General features: G+C 41.4%; 1 protein-coding gene across 1 annotated transcript in view; it reads right to left on the minus strand.

Annotated features, from left to right (window-relative positions):
* Positions 1-11,138, minus strand: part of LOC115932055 (uncharacterized) — a 171,957-nt gene extending 160,819 nt beyond the window's left edge. The window contains exons 1-2 of the mRNA XM_055375801.1: positions 10,990-11,138; positions 10,027-10,905 (exon numbers count right to left, since the gene is read on the minus strand). Of these exons, the coding sequence (XP_055231776.1) occupies positions 10,027-10,905; positions 10,990-11,138 (1,028 nt within the window). The remainder of the gene's footprint in view (positions 1-10,026; positions 10,906-10,989) is intronic.
* Between the last annotated feature and the right edge of the window lie 6,851 nt (positions 11,139-17,989).

Consider the following 17,989-nt stretch of genomic DNA (forward strand, 5'->3'; position numbering starts at 1 on the left):
CCATAAAGAAAATAATTAGGAAGAGTTTAATGATGTGTGTATGCATGTGTGTATCTTATATACACATGCATACATATATCTGTGTGCGTGTGTGTGTATAATGAGGACAACTTTTTTTTTTATGAGACAAACCAAACAATCAAGACATGGTACTTGACTGGTGGTCAGAGATGAACTTGTAAAGTTGAATCATGAAAAGAAAGACTTGGACACATCATGAACTGTTGAACCAGTTTACCTAGAGACCATGACCATGTGGGGATACTACAGGACCGCCCTGTCACTTGAAGGAAATCCATTGTATATTGTGTTGCAGCCAATCACATGACAAACATCATTTACCAAATTAACCAGCAAAAGTGTAATTAGAGAAGTTAGTAAGAAATTTATATAATCTGTCATTTTCACATTCAAAGGCCAATACATTTAATAAAATTCCATTAAAACAATCTCCTTATAGAGCACTGGGAGTTTAACTATTGGCAAAATAAATAATTAAGTTCATTTAAAAGAATTTTTACTATGTTTATTTTTCCATTTACTCTAATAAAAAATTATGAACTATGTTCTCTTTAAATATAATACAAATAAGTTTGGGTTTTAGTGGAATGTATATAAACAGATGAAAAGATATAAATAAAATGTATCTAAAGCTTTTTGGATTATTTTGAGTAGGTCTGTTAAATCATTGTGATTAGAAAATCAAGAAGAAAATGATCATTTTTAATTTAAATTAATTTAGAGTTGGAAGAGAAACTGCTTTATGTGATGCAGGTAAAAATCAATTGAATGACTAAAATAGGAGTGGTATCATGATTATCAGGCTCATGTTTTCTGTTTGGGAATGATGTAATAAAGTGTCTCTTGAATTATGATGAAATAATTTAAAACTGCTGAGATGTGGTTTGTTTGGGCCTTTAAAGGAATTCTAAAAACTTGCTGTATACAGTGAAAAATTACATCTATTAGGAAAAAGAAATCCATGCATTTGCTCATTCATTCAATAGATGTCAGCAGATTCCTTAAACCTGCAAGGAGATGGACCAGGAAGTGACTCTTTCCTTCAGTATAACCTACAAACCAGAGAGCTGGTATTCTTGCACCTATGGAAGAAGTCATCTTCAGTACAAGAAAAAATGATGAAAATTATGATGTTTGTGGACTCGGTTACATTTGTTGACAGGCAACCCCACAAAATTGGGGAAAAATTGTAATTCAGAGTGTTGTGCTCAAGTTTGCTCCGTAAACCAGCAAGAGCAGCATCACCTGAAGCTCAGTAGAGATGCAGAATCCTGGGGCACACTCCAAACCCACTGAGCTAAAAGCTGATTTTTAACAAGATCCATGGGGTTTGTATGCACATTAAAATATGAGGATCACCAACTGAAATCACAGATTTGGCAACCAGCCTGGGGAAGATGGAACCCCATCTCTGCCACTGACTTGCTGTGTGATTTGGAACAAGTTTCTCAACCTCTCCGTGCCTCAGTTTCCCTACTGGATATGATGGCGATAATAATGGTGCCTATGTTATAAGGTTATTGGTAGTATTAAGTGACATATATGTAGAATCTAAAAACGTCTAACTCATAGAAGGTGAGAGTAGAATGGTAATTGCCAGAAGATGGAGGTGGTTGGGGGAAGATGGGCAGGGAAAGGGTAGAAGTTGGTAAAAGGATACAAAGTTTCAGTTACACAGGAGGAATAAGTTCCGATGATCTACTGCACAGCAAGGTGACTATAGTTAATAATAATGTATTCTATACTTCAAAGTTGCTAAAAGTGGATTTTAAATGTTCTCACCACAAAGAAATGATAAGTATGCCAGGTGATGGATACATTAATTAGCCTGATTTGCTCATTCCACAATGTACACATCTATCAAAACATCACACTGTATCCCATAAATATATACAATTATTGTCAATTACAAATAATAAAATTTTAACAAAATTACACTTAGCTACATTTTGAAAAGTGGCATAATACATGAAAAATGCCTACAACAGTGTGCGGAAATAAGTGATCAATCATTGTCAGTTTGTATTACATCATTTTATCATTCACTGGGTTCTGGGTCATGGATAACAAAGGGTCTAAGCTGTAGCCCATAGACGTGCCTGCTTTCTGGTTGATCTGTAATCAGGCAATTAGGAATTGAACCCAGCCTACAAAAATCCAGCTTGCCCAATCTGCTGCCATTTCAAGCCAAAGTTCAGGGTTTACTTAGGCAGTATGCAACACACACCTGCCTGAAAAATGGGGACCGCTCAAATCCAAAGACTGAAAGAAATCCTACACATGCATTTTGTTTGGTAAAAGTTGAAAGGAATAATAAGGACACTCAGTTTCTACCCTGGAAACCTCCATCCTAATTTTCTGCTCATCAGTTTGGCATATATTAAAAACTCTGAGGAAACCCAGTGAGAACACAGGCACTCCCAAATGCTGGTGGAGAGAATAGAAATTGATGGAACATTTTTGGAGAGCAATTTGATAATCCTCTATCAAATAAAAAATACATGTAAACTTTGACCCATCAATTGTGTGTTAAAAATTTATCCTACATAGATACTTGCAAAAGCAGGCAAAAATACAAACATAGAAAGACATATATATGTGTGTATACACACATATATATTACATGTATGCATTTTACTCTGTAAACCACCTGCCCCTTCGTCACTTAGTAGGAGTCTCTAGGCGTCTTGGGTATCAAATCGAAAAACCAGTATATATAGCGTTTGTTACTATCCACGGTTTCAGGCATCCACTGGGGGTCTTGGAACACATCCCTGGAAGATACAGGGAGACTACTGTATATGTATATGCATGTATATTATTTATGGCACTATTTATTTGTGATAGCAAAAAAGAAGAAATGAGTCAACCTAAATGTCCATCAATAAGGGTTAAATTATAGTATAACCATTAAATGGAACAAGTATAAAGAATGTTACATCTCTATACAATATGCAAAGATGTCCAATGTACATTAAGCAAGAAAGTAAGCTGTATAATATATGTATAATATGATAATTTGTATAAGTGGATAAAATATAGGTATTTTATGGAATAGACTTCTAAAAAAAGAAAAAAGTTAACTTTTAAAATAAATTTTAAATAAACAATTTAAAGACTCATTTTGTTTTAGATCTTTGATGAGAGAAATAATTTTTAAGAAAAACTAGGAAAAATGCAGTTGCTGCCATAAAATATACTCCCCAAACTTTACTAGTTTAAATCTTAATTAATAGTTAATATCTTAGCTTTCATTTAATTGGCAGCTAGCTGACAGCAAAAACAAGATACCTTACAGGTGCCATGACGCATGGAGGTGACCTGGAAAAGGGAAGAGAAACACCAAAGGAAGGAAAAGCGAATGGATAAAGGAGGTCACAAGACAGACCTTGCCAAGGGATGCCAAAGGGCAGATGCTTTGGTAACAACCCGATAGCGATTTCCTTCTTCCTTTTTTCATATCAGAACCTGTGTCCAATGATAGAGGTTAAAAATAAAAACACTAGCCTTCCCAGCCTCCCTGAAACTAGAACTGACTAATGACCAAGTGCTGGGCAATGAGTCAGCAGGAAAATTATTCTAGGATAGAGTGTTCTACACGACATTAGAAAAAGATGCAGGGGAAAAAAGCCTCAGACTTTCCCTCACTACTTCAGTTAGGGGAACATGATTAGTGTACGATTAGTACTTCAGTTAGGGGAACAGTGAATTACAGCAGCCATCTTACAACATTGAAAGGTGAAACAGCTCAAACACTGAGAATAGCAGAGAAAACGCCTGGAAAGAGCTTGGATTTGGATAACTCTCCTGAGTTGCTGAAACAATCCTGGAGTGGCCTAGTTTTCCACTCCTTGCTAAGTGAGGTAATAAATGTTCTCATTATTTAGATGACTTTTTATTGGGCATTTTGTTATTTACAGCTAAAAGCATTGCCCCTTATACAGCTGCCAACCACCTGCCTTAGAAATGAGCCAAAGACCCAATTAACAACTTTGCAATAATTTGTTGTTGTTGTTGTTTTCAAATCACAGCAGGAAGATAGATACGTCATATTGAGTATCATTTTCTATCTGATATTCAGAATTACCTTAGGTTTTCTGTTAGTAGTAGCGAAAAAGGCTACCATTGATTCCATTTAGCAGCTACTATGTGCCAAGCACTGTGCTAGGTACTTTAGGACTGGTCATCACAGCAACTTCCAAACCAGTCTCCTTTGGCTGGGGAAATAAAATCACATCTACATGTTTCCCGCCTTAATTAAACAATTTAGCATTTCATTACAAACGTAAACCACAAACCACTAGTTGTACTTGTGACTTTGTCACCTACAGAAATCACAGATATATGCATACCACACTGCAGCTGTGGAGGGTATCTCAAAATACCATTGACTCTCATCACTGTTTCAAAAGTATCATCATCCTTTAGCCTGCTGTAAAATCTTATTTAATGTGTTGATAAAGGAGCACATACGCTACTGCTCACACATTTTAAAAATGTTTTGGTAACAGCGTTGCAATATAATTGACTTCCTTTGTCATTCTGTGTGTTTTATTTTATGCATTTAAAAATATTATTCTAAGATGAGTCCTTGGCACAAAAGGGGTTTAGACCCCCCATAACCAGTGCCCCTTGTTATCATTCTTAATATTGTCAATCCACTCTTAATACAGAAAACCAGGGCGATCTTTCTAAAAGGTAAGTCAGATCAAGATTTTTCCTCCTTTAAACACGAAACAAATGCTGACTCCTAACTTTGACTAACTTGGGCCTCCAGGATCTGATTTTACCCTGCTCATGTCTCCTTCCATGGTTTCAAACTCCTCTATCCCCTGCTCTCTCTCTGCTCCAGCCATGCTAGCCTCCTTCTATTTCTTTGAAATATCCAAGTCATTTCCTACCTTAGGGGCTCTTGCCCTCTGCCTGGAATGCCTGTTCTTAGAGCAGCCACTTGGTTCCCATGCTCTAGTGATAAACCAGGACGCTGCCTCCACAGAGAAGCCTTCCTACCAAACAGCAGCCCTCCCCTTTCCCACCTGTCCTCAGTTAGTTCCTGATTACATCCCTAAGAGCACTTATCTAAAATGATTGATGTTATTTTTTTTCTTTACCAACAAAGTTATATTTTTTGTTCACTACTGAACCCAAGAATCTAGTAAGTTGCCTCACACCATGTAGAAACCTGACATTTACTGAATGAATGAAAACCGGAACAAGTCAACAAAGAAGCTCTTATTAATCAATTTACAGGTGAGGAAATTGAGGCTCAACGATATTAAAATATTTTTCCCACTTTGGGAGGCCGCGGCGGGTGGATCACGAGGTCAGGAGATCGAGACCATCCTGGCTAACACCATGAAACCCCGTCTCTACTAAAAATACAAAAAATTAGCCGGGCACGGTGGCGGGGGCCTGTAGTCCCAGCTACTTGGGAGGCTGAGGCAGGAGAATGGCGTGAACCCGGGAGGCGGAGCTTGCAGTGAGCCCAGATCGCGCGCACTGCACTCCAGCCTGGGGGAAAGAACAAGACTCTGTCCAAGATCACTCAGTGGCAGAATTATTATTTTAACTGAGATCCTAGGTCTCCCCCGAATGCCTCTGCCATTGTCCGCTACATTTCCCCCAATCAGTGGAAAGCCGAATGGGCCCAATATAAGTTTTTATGGCATGATTTCTTGAGACTTCAATGCCCCATTGCTTAAGGATATCTGCCTAAGAAATCCTTGGAGCTACTCCAGGAAGGCCAAGTTAAGTGAAAATACATGCCTGGAGAGAGGGATTCTCTGTCTCTTGCCACATACACATACATCTTTTTCTTATATCTGAACCTTGTAAACATAAATACAAACAACAAAATCAAATAAAAAGAAAAGAACCTAGAAAAGGGTAAACTAAGGAAGAAACAAATTAGATAAACCCAGGGGAAATGTCTACACATAAATATAGATCTGCTAAGGTACTGTACGCTAGCTTATATGGACCACAATTCTAGCCATACACTCCCTAGTAGTCAACACAAAGTGAGAAACAGAATCAGTTACATAACATATTTTGAAGATTTTTAAAATTCAATTGCCAGGAGTCACACAACTATTACTGTCTCTACAATCTGAGAGCAATTCCTCTTGTGAGTCTTTAGAGTGAAATGTAGGATATAGTAATCAGCATTCTAAACTACAGACCTTTTAAATAAACATATCAAGCTTCATAGAATGGCGTCTTATAGTATGCCTTAATAGAGGTGGCAGGTATAATGCCAAAACCTATGCAGCACAGTATTGCCTTGCTATTCAAAGCATGCTCTATGGACCCGCAACATCAGGATCACCCAGGAACTTGCAGCTCTACAAGATCTGCAGGTGATTCCTAAGCACATTAAAGTTTAAGAAGCACTGCTTTATTGGTTGAGCTTAAGCCATGAAAAATAATTGGAAGAAACTATAATTAATTCATTCATTTAACAAATATTTACTGAAACTTTCGCAGTAGGAAAGGATTTCTTTAAACATGACACCAAAACTACCACCGTAAAGGAAAATATTGATAAATGGGACACCACTAAAATTGAGTGATATTTGCAAACACAAAGCTAGGCATCTAAAAATGTGTCAGGCAGTCTTGGCAATGAACATCAATGAAACCAAAAATGTCTACCCTTATGGAGCTTACATTCTAATCAGCGAAGACATAAATAAACAATTTAAGTAAAACAAATCACGAAAGGGGGATAAGTTGAGGGTGGGGTTGCAATTTTAAATAGGGTAGTCAGGAAAAGCCTCATTGAGGAAGTAAAGACCTATACAAGGCCAGGCACAGTGGCTCATGACTGTCATCCCAGCACTTTAGGAGACTGAGGCGGGCAGATCACTTGAGCCCAGGAGTTCCAGAACAGCATAGGCAACACAGTGAAACTCTGTCTCTACAAAAAATACAAAAAATTAGCTGGGTGTGGTGGCGCATGCCAGTGGTGTCACCTACTTGGGAGGCTGAGGTAGGAGGATCACCTGAGCCCAGGAGGTCGAGGCTACAGTGAGCCACGGTTGCACCACTGCACTCCAGCCTGGATGACAGAGTGAGACCCTGTCTCAAAAAATATATATATATATAGATCAGGTGTGGTGGCTCATGCCTGTAATCCCAGCAATTTGGGAGGCCGAGGCGGGTGGATCACCTGAGGTCAGGAGTTCGTGAGCAGCCTGGCCAACATGGTGAAATCCCATCTCTACCGAAAATAAAAAAGATTAGCTGGGCGTGGTGGCACACGCCTGTGATCTCAGCTACTTGGGAGGCTGAGGCAGGAGAATCGCTTAAACCTGGGAGGCGGAGGTTGCAGTGAGCCAAGATCATGCCATTGCACTCCAGCTTGGGCAACAAGAGCGAAACTCCGTCTCAAAAAAAAAAAAAAAAATATATATATATATATATAGACCTATACAAGGTCAGAGATCTAGCTACAAATATCTAGAGGGAGTGTTCCAAGTAGAAATAACTATAAGAACAAACACACTGAGACAGGAAAGTAACTAAAACAGGAAGATAGCCAGTGTGGTTGAAGAAGAATGAGCAAAGAGTAGAGTAGGAGTGTAGGAGGCTAGATCACGTGGGGCCTTCTCAGCTATTTTTAAGAATCATAACTTTAACTGTGAGATGACAAGCCACTGGAGAAAAAGTAATAGGGAGCCACTGCAGTATGTTGAGCAGGTAAATAACATGATGAAAAATGTCTCTTGAAATATTTGTTTCTTAGAGGTAGATGGAACGGCTTGAGTGGGAGATTCTAGCTCAAAGTATATTGCACCAATCCCAATATATGGTGATTCATTCATTCAACTATTTATTAGGTGGCAAAGATGTGCCCAGTAATGTGGGGAGGATCTAAATTAGAGCGATAACTGAGGGAATTGCCAGAGGAATGTGAATATAAATGACATCAGAGGGGAAGAAACCCAGGACATACTGAGAGATTATTTATAGAGAAATGACACAAATTCGCAATTCAATCTAATCAAGGTTTATGGATCACCTACTGAGGGCAAAGCAATGTGCTGGCTATGACTTGCGGGGTGGGGATGGTGTATAAAACTTGTACTTTCCCCTCAAAGGGCTTCCAGCCTGGCGTGCTTAGCCCCTGCCCTACACCTTTCAAGCCAGAAAGTCTTGAATTGACACAGCTGCAGCTGGCACTGGAACTAACTGGTTTGCTCAGGTTAAGAGATGGCTGTTGTTTTTGTTGTTGTTGTTGTTATTCTTGAAGCTTGTTCCATCTCCTGGGAGCAGGGGCCAAAACACCTCAACTCGATTAGTACAAAAAATATAGATCTGGTTTGGCAGGAGGGCAGAAGAGAGGTCTTAATAAATGTCTTTGTGGATCAGTGTTGCAGATTGGCCCGAACCACCAGTTTTTGGGCAGAGTCCTTCTGGTCTGCTTCCACCTGTGTGACCTAGTGGTCACACACTCTTCCCATTCCATTCTGGAGAAAAGGCCTCAAGGCATGGAAAAGGGAAGAGGCAAGATTAAGGAAAACAATTGGAAAAAAATTTTTGAAAACCTCCTGCTGCCAGACTACAAGGTGAAGGGAGCAGACACGAATGCAACGCAAATGATATGTAAATATCTCTGTGGCCTTCTAAAAGGTTTTCTACAACTGGAAGGGCATTTGAAAAACTGCTGGCAGTAACAGTGACTCAGAAGCAGAGCAAACTATTTCAAGACAACTTTGTGACATAGACCTTTGCTGCCCAGCTAACACAGTGCACATTCTTTAGTAATCTTTTTCTCACTTGAATCAACCTCACCTGCTATAAATAAAAAAAATAAAAAAATAAAAAAAGCGGTCCTCAGCTCCGCACTAGGGGGCACGGGTAACAGCATGGACACCAAGCGCTGCGTCGCCAATTGCTTTGATGACTACCAAGGCAGCCTGCTGGCGGGCCAGTGTGAGGAGGCAATGGTGTCCTTGGTCACTTGCCTCTGCAGAGGTTATCTAAGTTAATTATTCTTTTAAAACACTCTACATACCTTTAATTTTTCTTCAAACGCCTTTCTCACCTAAATAAAGCCAAGTTAAATGTGTCACTTCCTCCCTAGAACAATAGTTGGCTCCAGTGGATTATGAATGAAAGTGCCTCTCTCTCCGTTCTAGTCACTATGATCCTTCAGAGTTTTGTTCTTTTTCCTACTCCACAGGAACTGGCATATTCTCTTCTAATAACCACATGCTGATTTCAAAGTGAGTCCAGGAAAAAATATGTATGTGAAAACCAATTCACTTTTAAGAGCCACTGTAAAGTTATTCTTCAAGAAAAGCTGCCCTGCCAAGAAAGCTGTGGTCTTGCCCACCCTAAGCAAATATTTTTAAGTGAAATAATTCACATTCAACCACAATGGGGTACATTTCCGGGTACGTTTCCGTCTACATTTATGTATTTTTAAAGGGGACACTCCTATCAGATCCTATCAGATATGCATTTAATAAGAGCCATGGGTTGAACTGAATAGTAAGCAAGACAGTAAACACATCAGACCCACAGCTGAGCAGTTATTTTTGGTTACAGACCCAGGGCTCCAGAAGCAACTTAACTCCACATCGGCTCCGAAAAGTTCCATTACTTTCTAGCACTCTAACATTCGAGGATGCCTCAGCTTTTGACAGCAGAGTCAAAGGAAAGGAAATCCCTTCCATTTCTGAAGTTTTCATCTTACTTGAAAGGGCCACACTGTTATCCCCCAGAAAGCTAACAGGCATCCGGTGTGATGCCACGTTCAGAGTAAAAACAGGAACGAAGCGCAGAGACGCCGAATCTCAACTAATGAGAGACTGAAAAAGGAAAGAAGACGGACAAAAGCAGGAGACAGACCTCAAGAGACCGAAGAAATGCTAGCACCACAACAAGAGTAACAAAAACATGGAGAGCAACCCGGGACAGTGCTGCCCGAGCCACGGAGTCCGGAAGGGAGGCCGGGCAGGCGGCGAGCGCCCTCCCGCGGCCGGGGCTACCTCTTACCTCCTGGGCGAGTTTCTGCTTGAGCACCAGCGCGGCACACAGGTAGCCCGCGCGGCCCACGAACAGCTCGTCGGAGCCGCACTCCAGGAAGGAGACCGGCGCGCAGACGGCACACAGAGCCCGGAACTTGCCCAGCGGCTGCACGTAGTCGGACCGGCCCAGGGCGTGGTATACGAGCGTGGCCACGGCGTACACGCCCGCGCCCCCGAGCAGGAAGGCGGCGCGGGTGTCGTCGTCCGGTTCGCCCCACTCCTCAGCGCGGGCGCACGCGTCCATGAGGCGCATAGCTGAGCGCAGGTAGCGTTCCCGGGCCGTGGCGAAAAGCGGGCTTTGCGAGACGTGGTAGAGCATATACGCCACTCCGGCCACGCCGCCATAACCCCCCCGGCAGCCGCTAGCCCTGGCCGTCGCCCCTCAGGCCTCGGCGCCGCCCCGAGTGGGGGAAGCTCCTGGAGGATGCGCTGGATGGTGGCGGTGACCAAGGACGCCACCGCCTCCTCGCACTGGCCCGCCAGCAGGCTGCCCTGGTAGTTATCGAAGCGACTGGCGAAGCAGCGCTTGGTGTCCATGCTGTTGCCCGTGCCCCCTAGTGCGGAGCTGAGGACCGCTTGAAGTTGTGCCCTGCAGCCCCGCACACCACCTCCGGCTCTCTGAGGCACTCGGATGGCGGTGTATGCGGCGGGGAAGGAGCGAGAAGGATGAGACGGGAGGTGACAAGAGGAGGCGGGCAAGGAGCGGATGGCCAAGTGGGGCGCCGGGTTGCTGCGAGGCTCCCGAGTGGCCCGGGCGATCGCGGGGGATGCGTGTCCTGCGCCCCCCCTCTGAGGCCGTGCCCTCGCCGAACCCGCCCCCTCCTGCGCCGCCGCAGCTTGGCTGCCTCTCCAAGGGGCCGAGGTGATCTCTGGCAGGACCCACGGGGGGCCCGCGCCACTCCTCCCGCTCCGCCCCCGGCTCCTCCCCTACTGACGGAAGGCCTGGGACCTGCGGGACACTGATCTGGGACGCCGGGACTCAGCATACACACACCTGGCGGTAGAGGTGATGGTCTCCGGTCCCTTGTATACACAAAGTGTGGTCCTTGGGTTAGAAGCATCAGCATCACCCGGGGGCATGTTAAAAACGCAGCATCTCAGGCTTCGCTCCAGACCTATTGACTCCAAATCTGAATATTCAGCAAGATTCCCAGGTGATTCGCATGCACATTAAAGTTTGAGGCGCCACTGAACTAGGCTAGAGTAGCAAGACAAAACTGGGCGCCTTCTTTGAAGTTTGTATTTCATCTTGGTCGCTTTGGAGTTCTCATTATGAATGTTTCAATCCCAAAGGCTGGGGCATTTGAGCACATCATGTTTAATGCATTAAAACGGTGAAATACCCCATACAGGAACTTTTTTCCCAGCTTTGATTTTTGTATTGTTTTCTTCGAGTATACAGGAGTAAAAAGTCAAAGAACCACACCAGGTTAAGGCAAGGAAGGGGCACGCCCCTCCTGCCATGCGTGCATAGTAAAAGCTCAATACATATCTTGAGGTCATTAACTAGTTAATATTAGGATAAACGCTCTGTGAGAATTTAATTAGGCTTTTTATCTCCCCCTTCCCTCCCTTCTTTCCCATGTTTGTCCTCTTCTGCTTTTTTTCCCAAGGGCGTTATGGAGGGTCTCCTATGTGTCCTGAAACCTGGAAATAGATGGATGAATAAAATTTGACATGGTCCTATACCTCTTGGAACTAACAATTCAGTGGGAAAAACAGAAAATGAACAGTTACACAAGCTAGTAGCCTTTCTTGTGCTCAGCTGTTTGAAATAATTCTGCCTTTCCCAAAGTGTTGACTCTTGAAGACTAAAGAGGTTACGTCTCCCAGGAGTATTTGACTTTTGATAGGGACTGTGCAAGACATAAAGGAGTAAGTGGCTCATAGAACAGTTTCTGATACTTTGTGGGGAAAGTCACTACTCCACTTACTTGAAGGCCAGTTTGGAGGCATTTTTTTTTCCTCAGAAGTGTTAAATGTCACTATGATTGGGAAGCAGATATTAAATACCCTGCCCCTCCACCCTTACTTAATGTAGTCTGGGAAAGAACCTTAGTTTGCCAACATGATTGCCAGGACTGACACATCCACATAGTTTAAGGACAGTATGGCCATCGTCCCCCTTTGATGCTGCCAAAACAGGTTTATTTTTAATAATAATCATAATGATAAAAGTCCACTTTTAGGCAGGGAGCTTGATATGTTAAAGGAGGAAAAGGCATCAAAGAAGCAAAGGAATGTTAAGAGTTTCTCCTTGAGACTTCCTTCCTCATCCCTCAACCATAACAGACATTAGAGGTGATTTGTCCCCTCAGACAAGGAAACATAAAATAAAGCCTTTACTGGCAAAAATGAAGCCTTATTCCACTTCATTCCTCCACACCTCATTCACCCTTGTCATGAATCTAGAGGCAACTCTATTAATTCTGACTCTGATTATTCTTCCAAACACTCCAGCCTAGAGGTAGCGCCAGCAACAACAACAGGGATCTGCTAACTGGCTTCAAAATAGAACTGTGTGTAAACACGTCTCCAAGAAAAGGAGCTCTTCCGCTTTTTCCCGGTTGTGTCATCTGTCTATTGCCCCAAAATGCTGTATGAAAAGCAATCACAAAATCTAATAGCATATGGCAGTAAGTTTAATGTTTATGCATCTAGGATCTTGGCTGGGCTCATTCAGGTGTCTGGAGGTGGGTTGGGTCTTGCTTGGGGAGACTGAGGTGACTGGCCTCTGGCCCATATGTCTCTTGTCTTTTAGCTGGCCAACTCCCAGCATGCTTGCATGAAAATGGCAGAGGGGCTAAAGCAAAAGCAGAGACATGCAAGACGTCTGAGGGTCTAGTCTCAGGACCACACACTCTTTTCTGCCTTAGTCTATTGGCAAATCACATGAGGAAATATAAGGTGTTTTTGTTGAACTTCAAAGTTGCATGACAAAGGGTATGGATACAGGGTAGGGTGAAGCGTTAGGGTTCTTTGAAACCCCACCTCTAATTGTCCTATACTTAATTTGCATGCAGTGTTATTTATTTTAATATCACTACTCCACTAGAATATACTCTCCATGAGGCTTTTTCTTGCATTTATTTACTGATATGCAAGAGCCTAGAATAGTCTCTATTCTACCACTGCTACTGCTACTACTATTACTACTACTACCACTACTCCCTGTAGTAGATATTTACTGAAAGTTTATGAAATAATGAATGAATTACCATGAGAGTGCCATGAGAGACTTAAGGTACCCTAAAGTGTAGAATACAGCATGAGGCCTTTTTTGAAACCTTAGCCTGACATGTCTAAACTCCTCCTATATTCTTGGACCCTTTTCCTCTTGTGAGCACAAGAATGTAAACATTCTGCAGTTTTTGCTCTTGTCAGTTTCTCTACAAGATATGGTTACCTCTATACTTTACCTTGAATTCAGGGCCTTCACACGTTCTACTTTTGCTAACTAACCCTGTGTGGCAGCTTATATTTTTCAAATATGGCCACAACAATATCTCCTATGCCACATGTTCCTCTACATGTGACCTTGACATTCTTCTCATCAGGAGGGAGGTACATGTAACCTCTTCTGAATTCTGGGTGGGCTGATACCTCATTTGTAACAAATAGAATGTGATGGAAATAACACTGTATGGCATCCAAGGCTAAATTACAAAAAGTAATGCAGCTTCCATCTTAAATGTTGCAGCACTCACATTTGGAGCCTTGGGCTGCCTTGTAAGAATCTGACTACCCTGAAGCTGCCTTATCGGGAGGAAGCCCAGACAACATGAAGAGGTCACCTGGAAGTGCTTGGATTGACAGCCCGAGGACAGCATCAACTGACAGCTATGTGAGTGAACCACTTTGGAAATATCCACCCCAGTCAAGCCTTCAGATTACCACCATCCCAAACCCTTCCAGAGTTCCTGACCCAAAAAATTACAAACAAAAATATAATTGTTATAAGCCTCGAAGTTTTAGGATAATGTGTTATGGAGCAAGGTAACTGGAATGTCCTGCTAGCTTCCCATAATCCAATGCTCTGGAAGTCCCCTCTAATCAACAGTCTACACTCAACAGGGCAATGGGCAGTTAGGAAGATAAATATTTTAGAGAAATCTGGAAGACAGAGAAGTATGCAGGCACCCAAAACGTTGTGTTCTGAAATAACAATTCCAGTTGGATTCTTTAAAAGTAGTGATGACCCCACAGGAAATATGCAGTCTATACAAAATCTTGCCAAGGCCATTTATTTTACCATTATCTGCAAGATTTGTCCTGATAGTCACAGAATTTCTAGCAGCATTTGCTGACAGGCAGCTCCCAACACATGTTTCTGTGATCTTGCTGAATTGCTCAGTTCCCAGTTCTTCTCAGTATGTCCTTATTATGCAGATTATGCAAAACTATGGATGGGAGAGAGTATTATTGGGTTCATCAAGGAAATCGCATAAAAATTATGCAAAACTATCCAGAAAAGAGAGTATTAAAATCAGGGTTTCTCTTATGCAAATTATTGCTCTCTATGGGTGAATATGAAAAAAATCAGTAATTGTATAACTGTCAAACCTTACCAATTAAGGTTTAATACATTGTATGGGATAATGCATCTTAGAAATGCTTTCAAAAGGTTTTCCAAAGTTTTGCTCAAAGGGTGCATCCTAGAAATGCTTGAGATAACTGAATAGTGCTTTGTTCATTCCTTATAGCATATCCACTGTGGAGACTCATCCCTATTTTATTAGATTAACAACATAATTGGAAACTTTTCCCTAATTCTGCTCTTTCCTTTGCAGTTTTCTCTCCTTGGAATACTCTTCAAAAAATTACTTCATGGCTTGCCTTTTCACCACTCTCTCAATGAGGTTTTCTCCAACTTATTATTTTAAAGTTACTGCCCTTCCGCCAATCATTAGTATTTAACAACTATATATTTTACTTACTTATTTTGTTTCCCATCTATCTCTCTCCACTAAAATTTAATCCCCATAAGAACAGGAAATTTTGTCTGTGTTGTTTCCTCTTGTATCCTCAGCATCTAGATCAATGCCTGACACATGATATGTACTCAGTAGATACTTATTGATGTCTGTGATGCTCTTCATAATGTCAAAATTTTCTATCAATCCACGGCTGAGTTTTGCTGTCTGCTTTCCTGACCAGTTGCTTGATTATACACCTCTGCCACAAGCAGCCACAAAAATGTGCATTCTAACATAGGATTTTATTCTCTTTATTGTCTTTTTTCCTTCTACTTCCAGTTTTATCAATTTATAGTACTTTGTTAGCCATTATAGGCTAATCATGATTGCCAATACACGTGTAATCCCAGAATTAAAAGCTACCTGAAATGAGCAAGCAAAGTGGTACTTGCCACTCCACCTGAAGGAGGGGCAGCCGAGTTTGATTGGGTCACATTGGCCAAGAACAAGCAATAGTGCACACCCCAGCTTATTGGATGTGAAGAAAGTATAGGTCAATTATACCTTTTGGTATTACAATGTGTGTGTATGGATGAGTGATTTGAATGAAATATAATAAAACACTGCTGTATGGGACACTGCTAAAACAAGTATTCCTCCCTTGTAAACTAATGCATCTGTGTAAGATACATTAAATTGGCAAGTGGGGATGTAGGTGTTCCTTTAGGTAGAGTAAATTATTTAACTGGAAATGTTTAACAGCTTCCTACATGTGGTCATTTCTAAGGTTTTCGCCAGCAGTCGGAAGGGTAGGAGGAAAAGAGTGATTATAAATTCCTGTGGTGCTATAGTTCAATGGCTATTAAATAACCTAATAATAGCTTAGTGTTGATAATGCATTAACACATCTGCTTTTTGTCTTATGGTACACTAATATTTTTCACTTGTACATTCACAGTTCTCCTTATCTTAAGAAGTTCCAATGTCAAAAACATAAGGTAGAAGTAATTCTCGTATACAATTTTTAGACATCTGCATGAATGCAAGAGGTGGTAGTTAAAAGAGCAGATATCTTCCAAATAATTCATATTGATTTTGACTCTGGAATGGCCATGGTCGCACTTAGCCAGCTGTTCTCAATCTGAGATGACTGCTCAACAGGACTTGACCCAGCATTCTCATGAGATACAGTAAGGGGCGATAACCAGAAAAACACAGGGTCTCAGTCCATAATCCAAAAGATAGGCAAACCAATTACCAAATGATTAAACAGAGCTAACTACTTTGGGCTGGCAAGGATTAACAGAATCATGGAGCTGGAAGTCATCTCCAAGAGATCATCTCTTTATGCCTTTCCTTTAACAATAAGGAAACCAAGGTCCATGGAAATCATACAACAGGCAATCCCTGAAAGGTTCTGAAGAGGAGAGTCGTGGGATCATATCTGTGCTTTAGAATGATGAGTTTTCTTGAAAATTAGAGAACGTATTTGAAAGGAGGACGATATGTCAGAGCAGTAAGTAGAATAATCAAGAAACGAGGAAATCTGTACTAGGGCAATAACAGGAAGGGTGGCGAGACTTGGAAGAAGTCAAGAGATCTGAAGCGAGCAGGTTTACAGGGTTTTATGAGCAAATGGATGTGGGAGTAAAGGAGGATAAAAGTCAAAGATTATGGCTGGTTTCTGCTCTGGACAATTGGGCCAACAAAGGTACTATCCACCACGCCAAAGAATACATGCAGTGGAATAGATATGGGGCATAAAGATGAAGGAAAATAGCTAATTCAGTTTTAAAACCTGAGTGTGGCTTTACAGTCTCATGATGTAAAAAGAGAAACAATAAGGCAATAAAATGTTAACAATATGTCCTGAAGTTTAAAAATTCAGTACAACTGATTAAAGAAGGTTGATAGAGGTGAGCTTTGGAAATTGGTTAATATAGGGATAGTACAGAGAAAGGCATGTAGCTGAACTTCAGAATGAGGAAGCTTGACCACCCAGCATTCATTGCCTTCTACTATCAGCAACATCTTGAGTTTATTTTGAGAAACCACCATTCCCTGTTTCTGGAACATGTGATTTAAAAGAAACTATACCATTTCCATGTCCCCAAGGGGGAGCATATATCCCAGGTCTGCCCAAGGAGAAGCAATCCTGAGCTTTCTTGGCTAAAACCATTGGGAAAGCTAAGATTGCTAATGTAGAAGGATTAAACCTACAGCTACTGCTAGCTCTCTTATGACTGCAAGGTGAAAGCATGCTGAGGATTAAACCACACAGAGGAAAGCAGAACTGAGTAATAAAAAATGTATGACATGCTATAACAAGATGTCTTAGAATAAAAAAGAAAAATAAAATAATAAACCAATAAAACAAAAATTATAATAAAAAAAGAAAAAAGTATGACAAAAAGTGTGACCCAATGACATTATTAAAATGCCTGCATCTGGCCTTCCCTGAAAGACTATTCAATTATGGAACCCAGTACATTCCTTCTTTTACTTAAATGGGGGTCTGTCACTTGCAAAAGAAGGAGACCTGGAATAATTCAGCGTTTTTTGGCCATTTGAAGTAGTTTGCTGTGATTCGATTAGAGAAGCTAGGTACGTATGGATGGGAGCAAGAAAAATATTTACTGAAGTCACATTTGAGAGGATTATTGACAACAGAGAATTCTATGGCCTTTGAGCAATGAACGAGTGGAGGTATTGAAATGAGACTTGATGTCAAATTCCTGCTCCACCAAGCCTCACTGTGTGACATCGGGAAAGTTATTTAACCTTCCTAAGCCTTGGTTCTCTCATCTGTAAATTGGTAAAGACAGTGGAATCTTTCTCGAAGCTTGGTTAGGATAATGCCTATAAAGGGATTAACTTGATGTCTAGCTCTGAATAAATGTTAACATTTGTCCAAAATCATTATTATTCTGTATGTAGTTGCTTTGAGAAGTGGATTATCACTGCCTGCTTACCGCCTAACCTCTTGCATCTTCCTCTTTTTCTAAGTTGGTTCTC

The sequence above is a fragment of the Gorilla gorilla genome, chromosome X (genome assembly GCF_029281585.2).
Source record: "Gorilla gorilla gorilla isolate KB3781 chromosome X, NHGRI_mGorGor1-v2.1_pri, whole genome shotgun sequence".
In the NCBI taxonomy this organism is placed as follows: domain Eukaryota; kingdom Metazoa; phylum Chordata; class Mammalia; order Primates; family Hominidae; genus Gorilla; species Gorilla gorilla.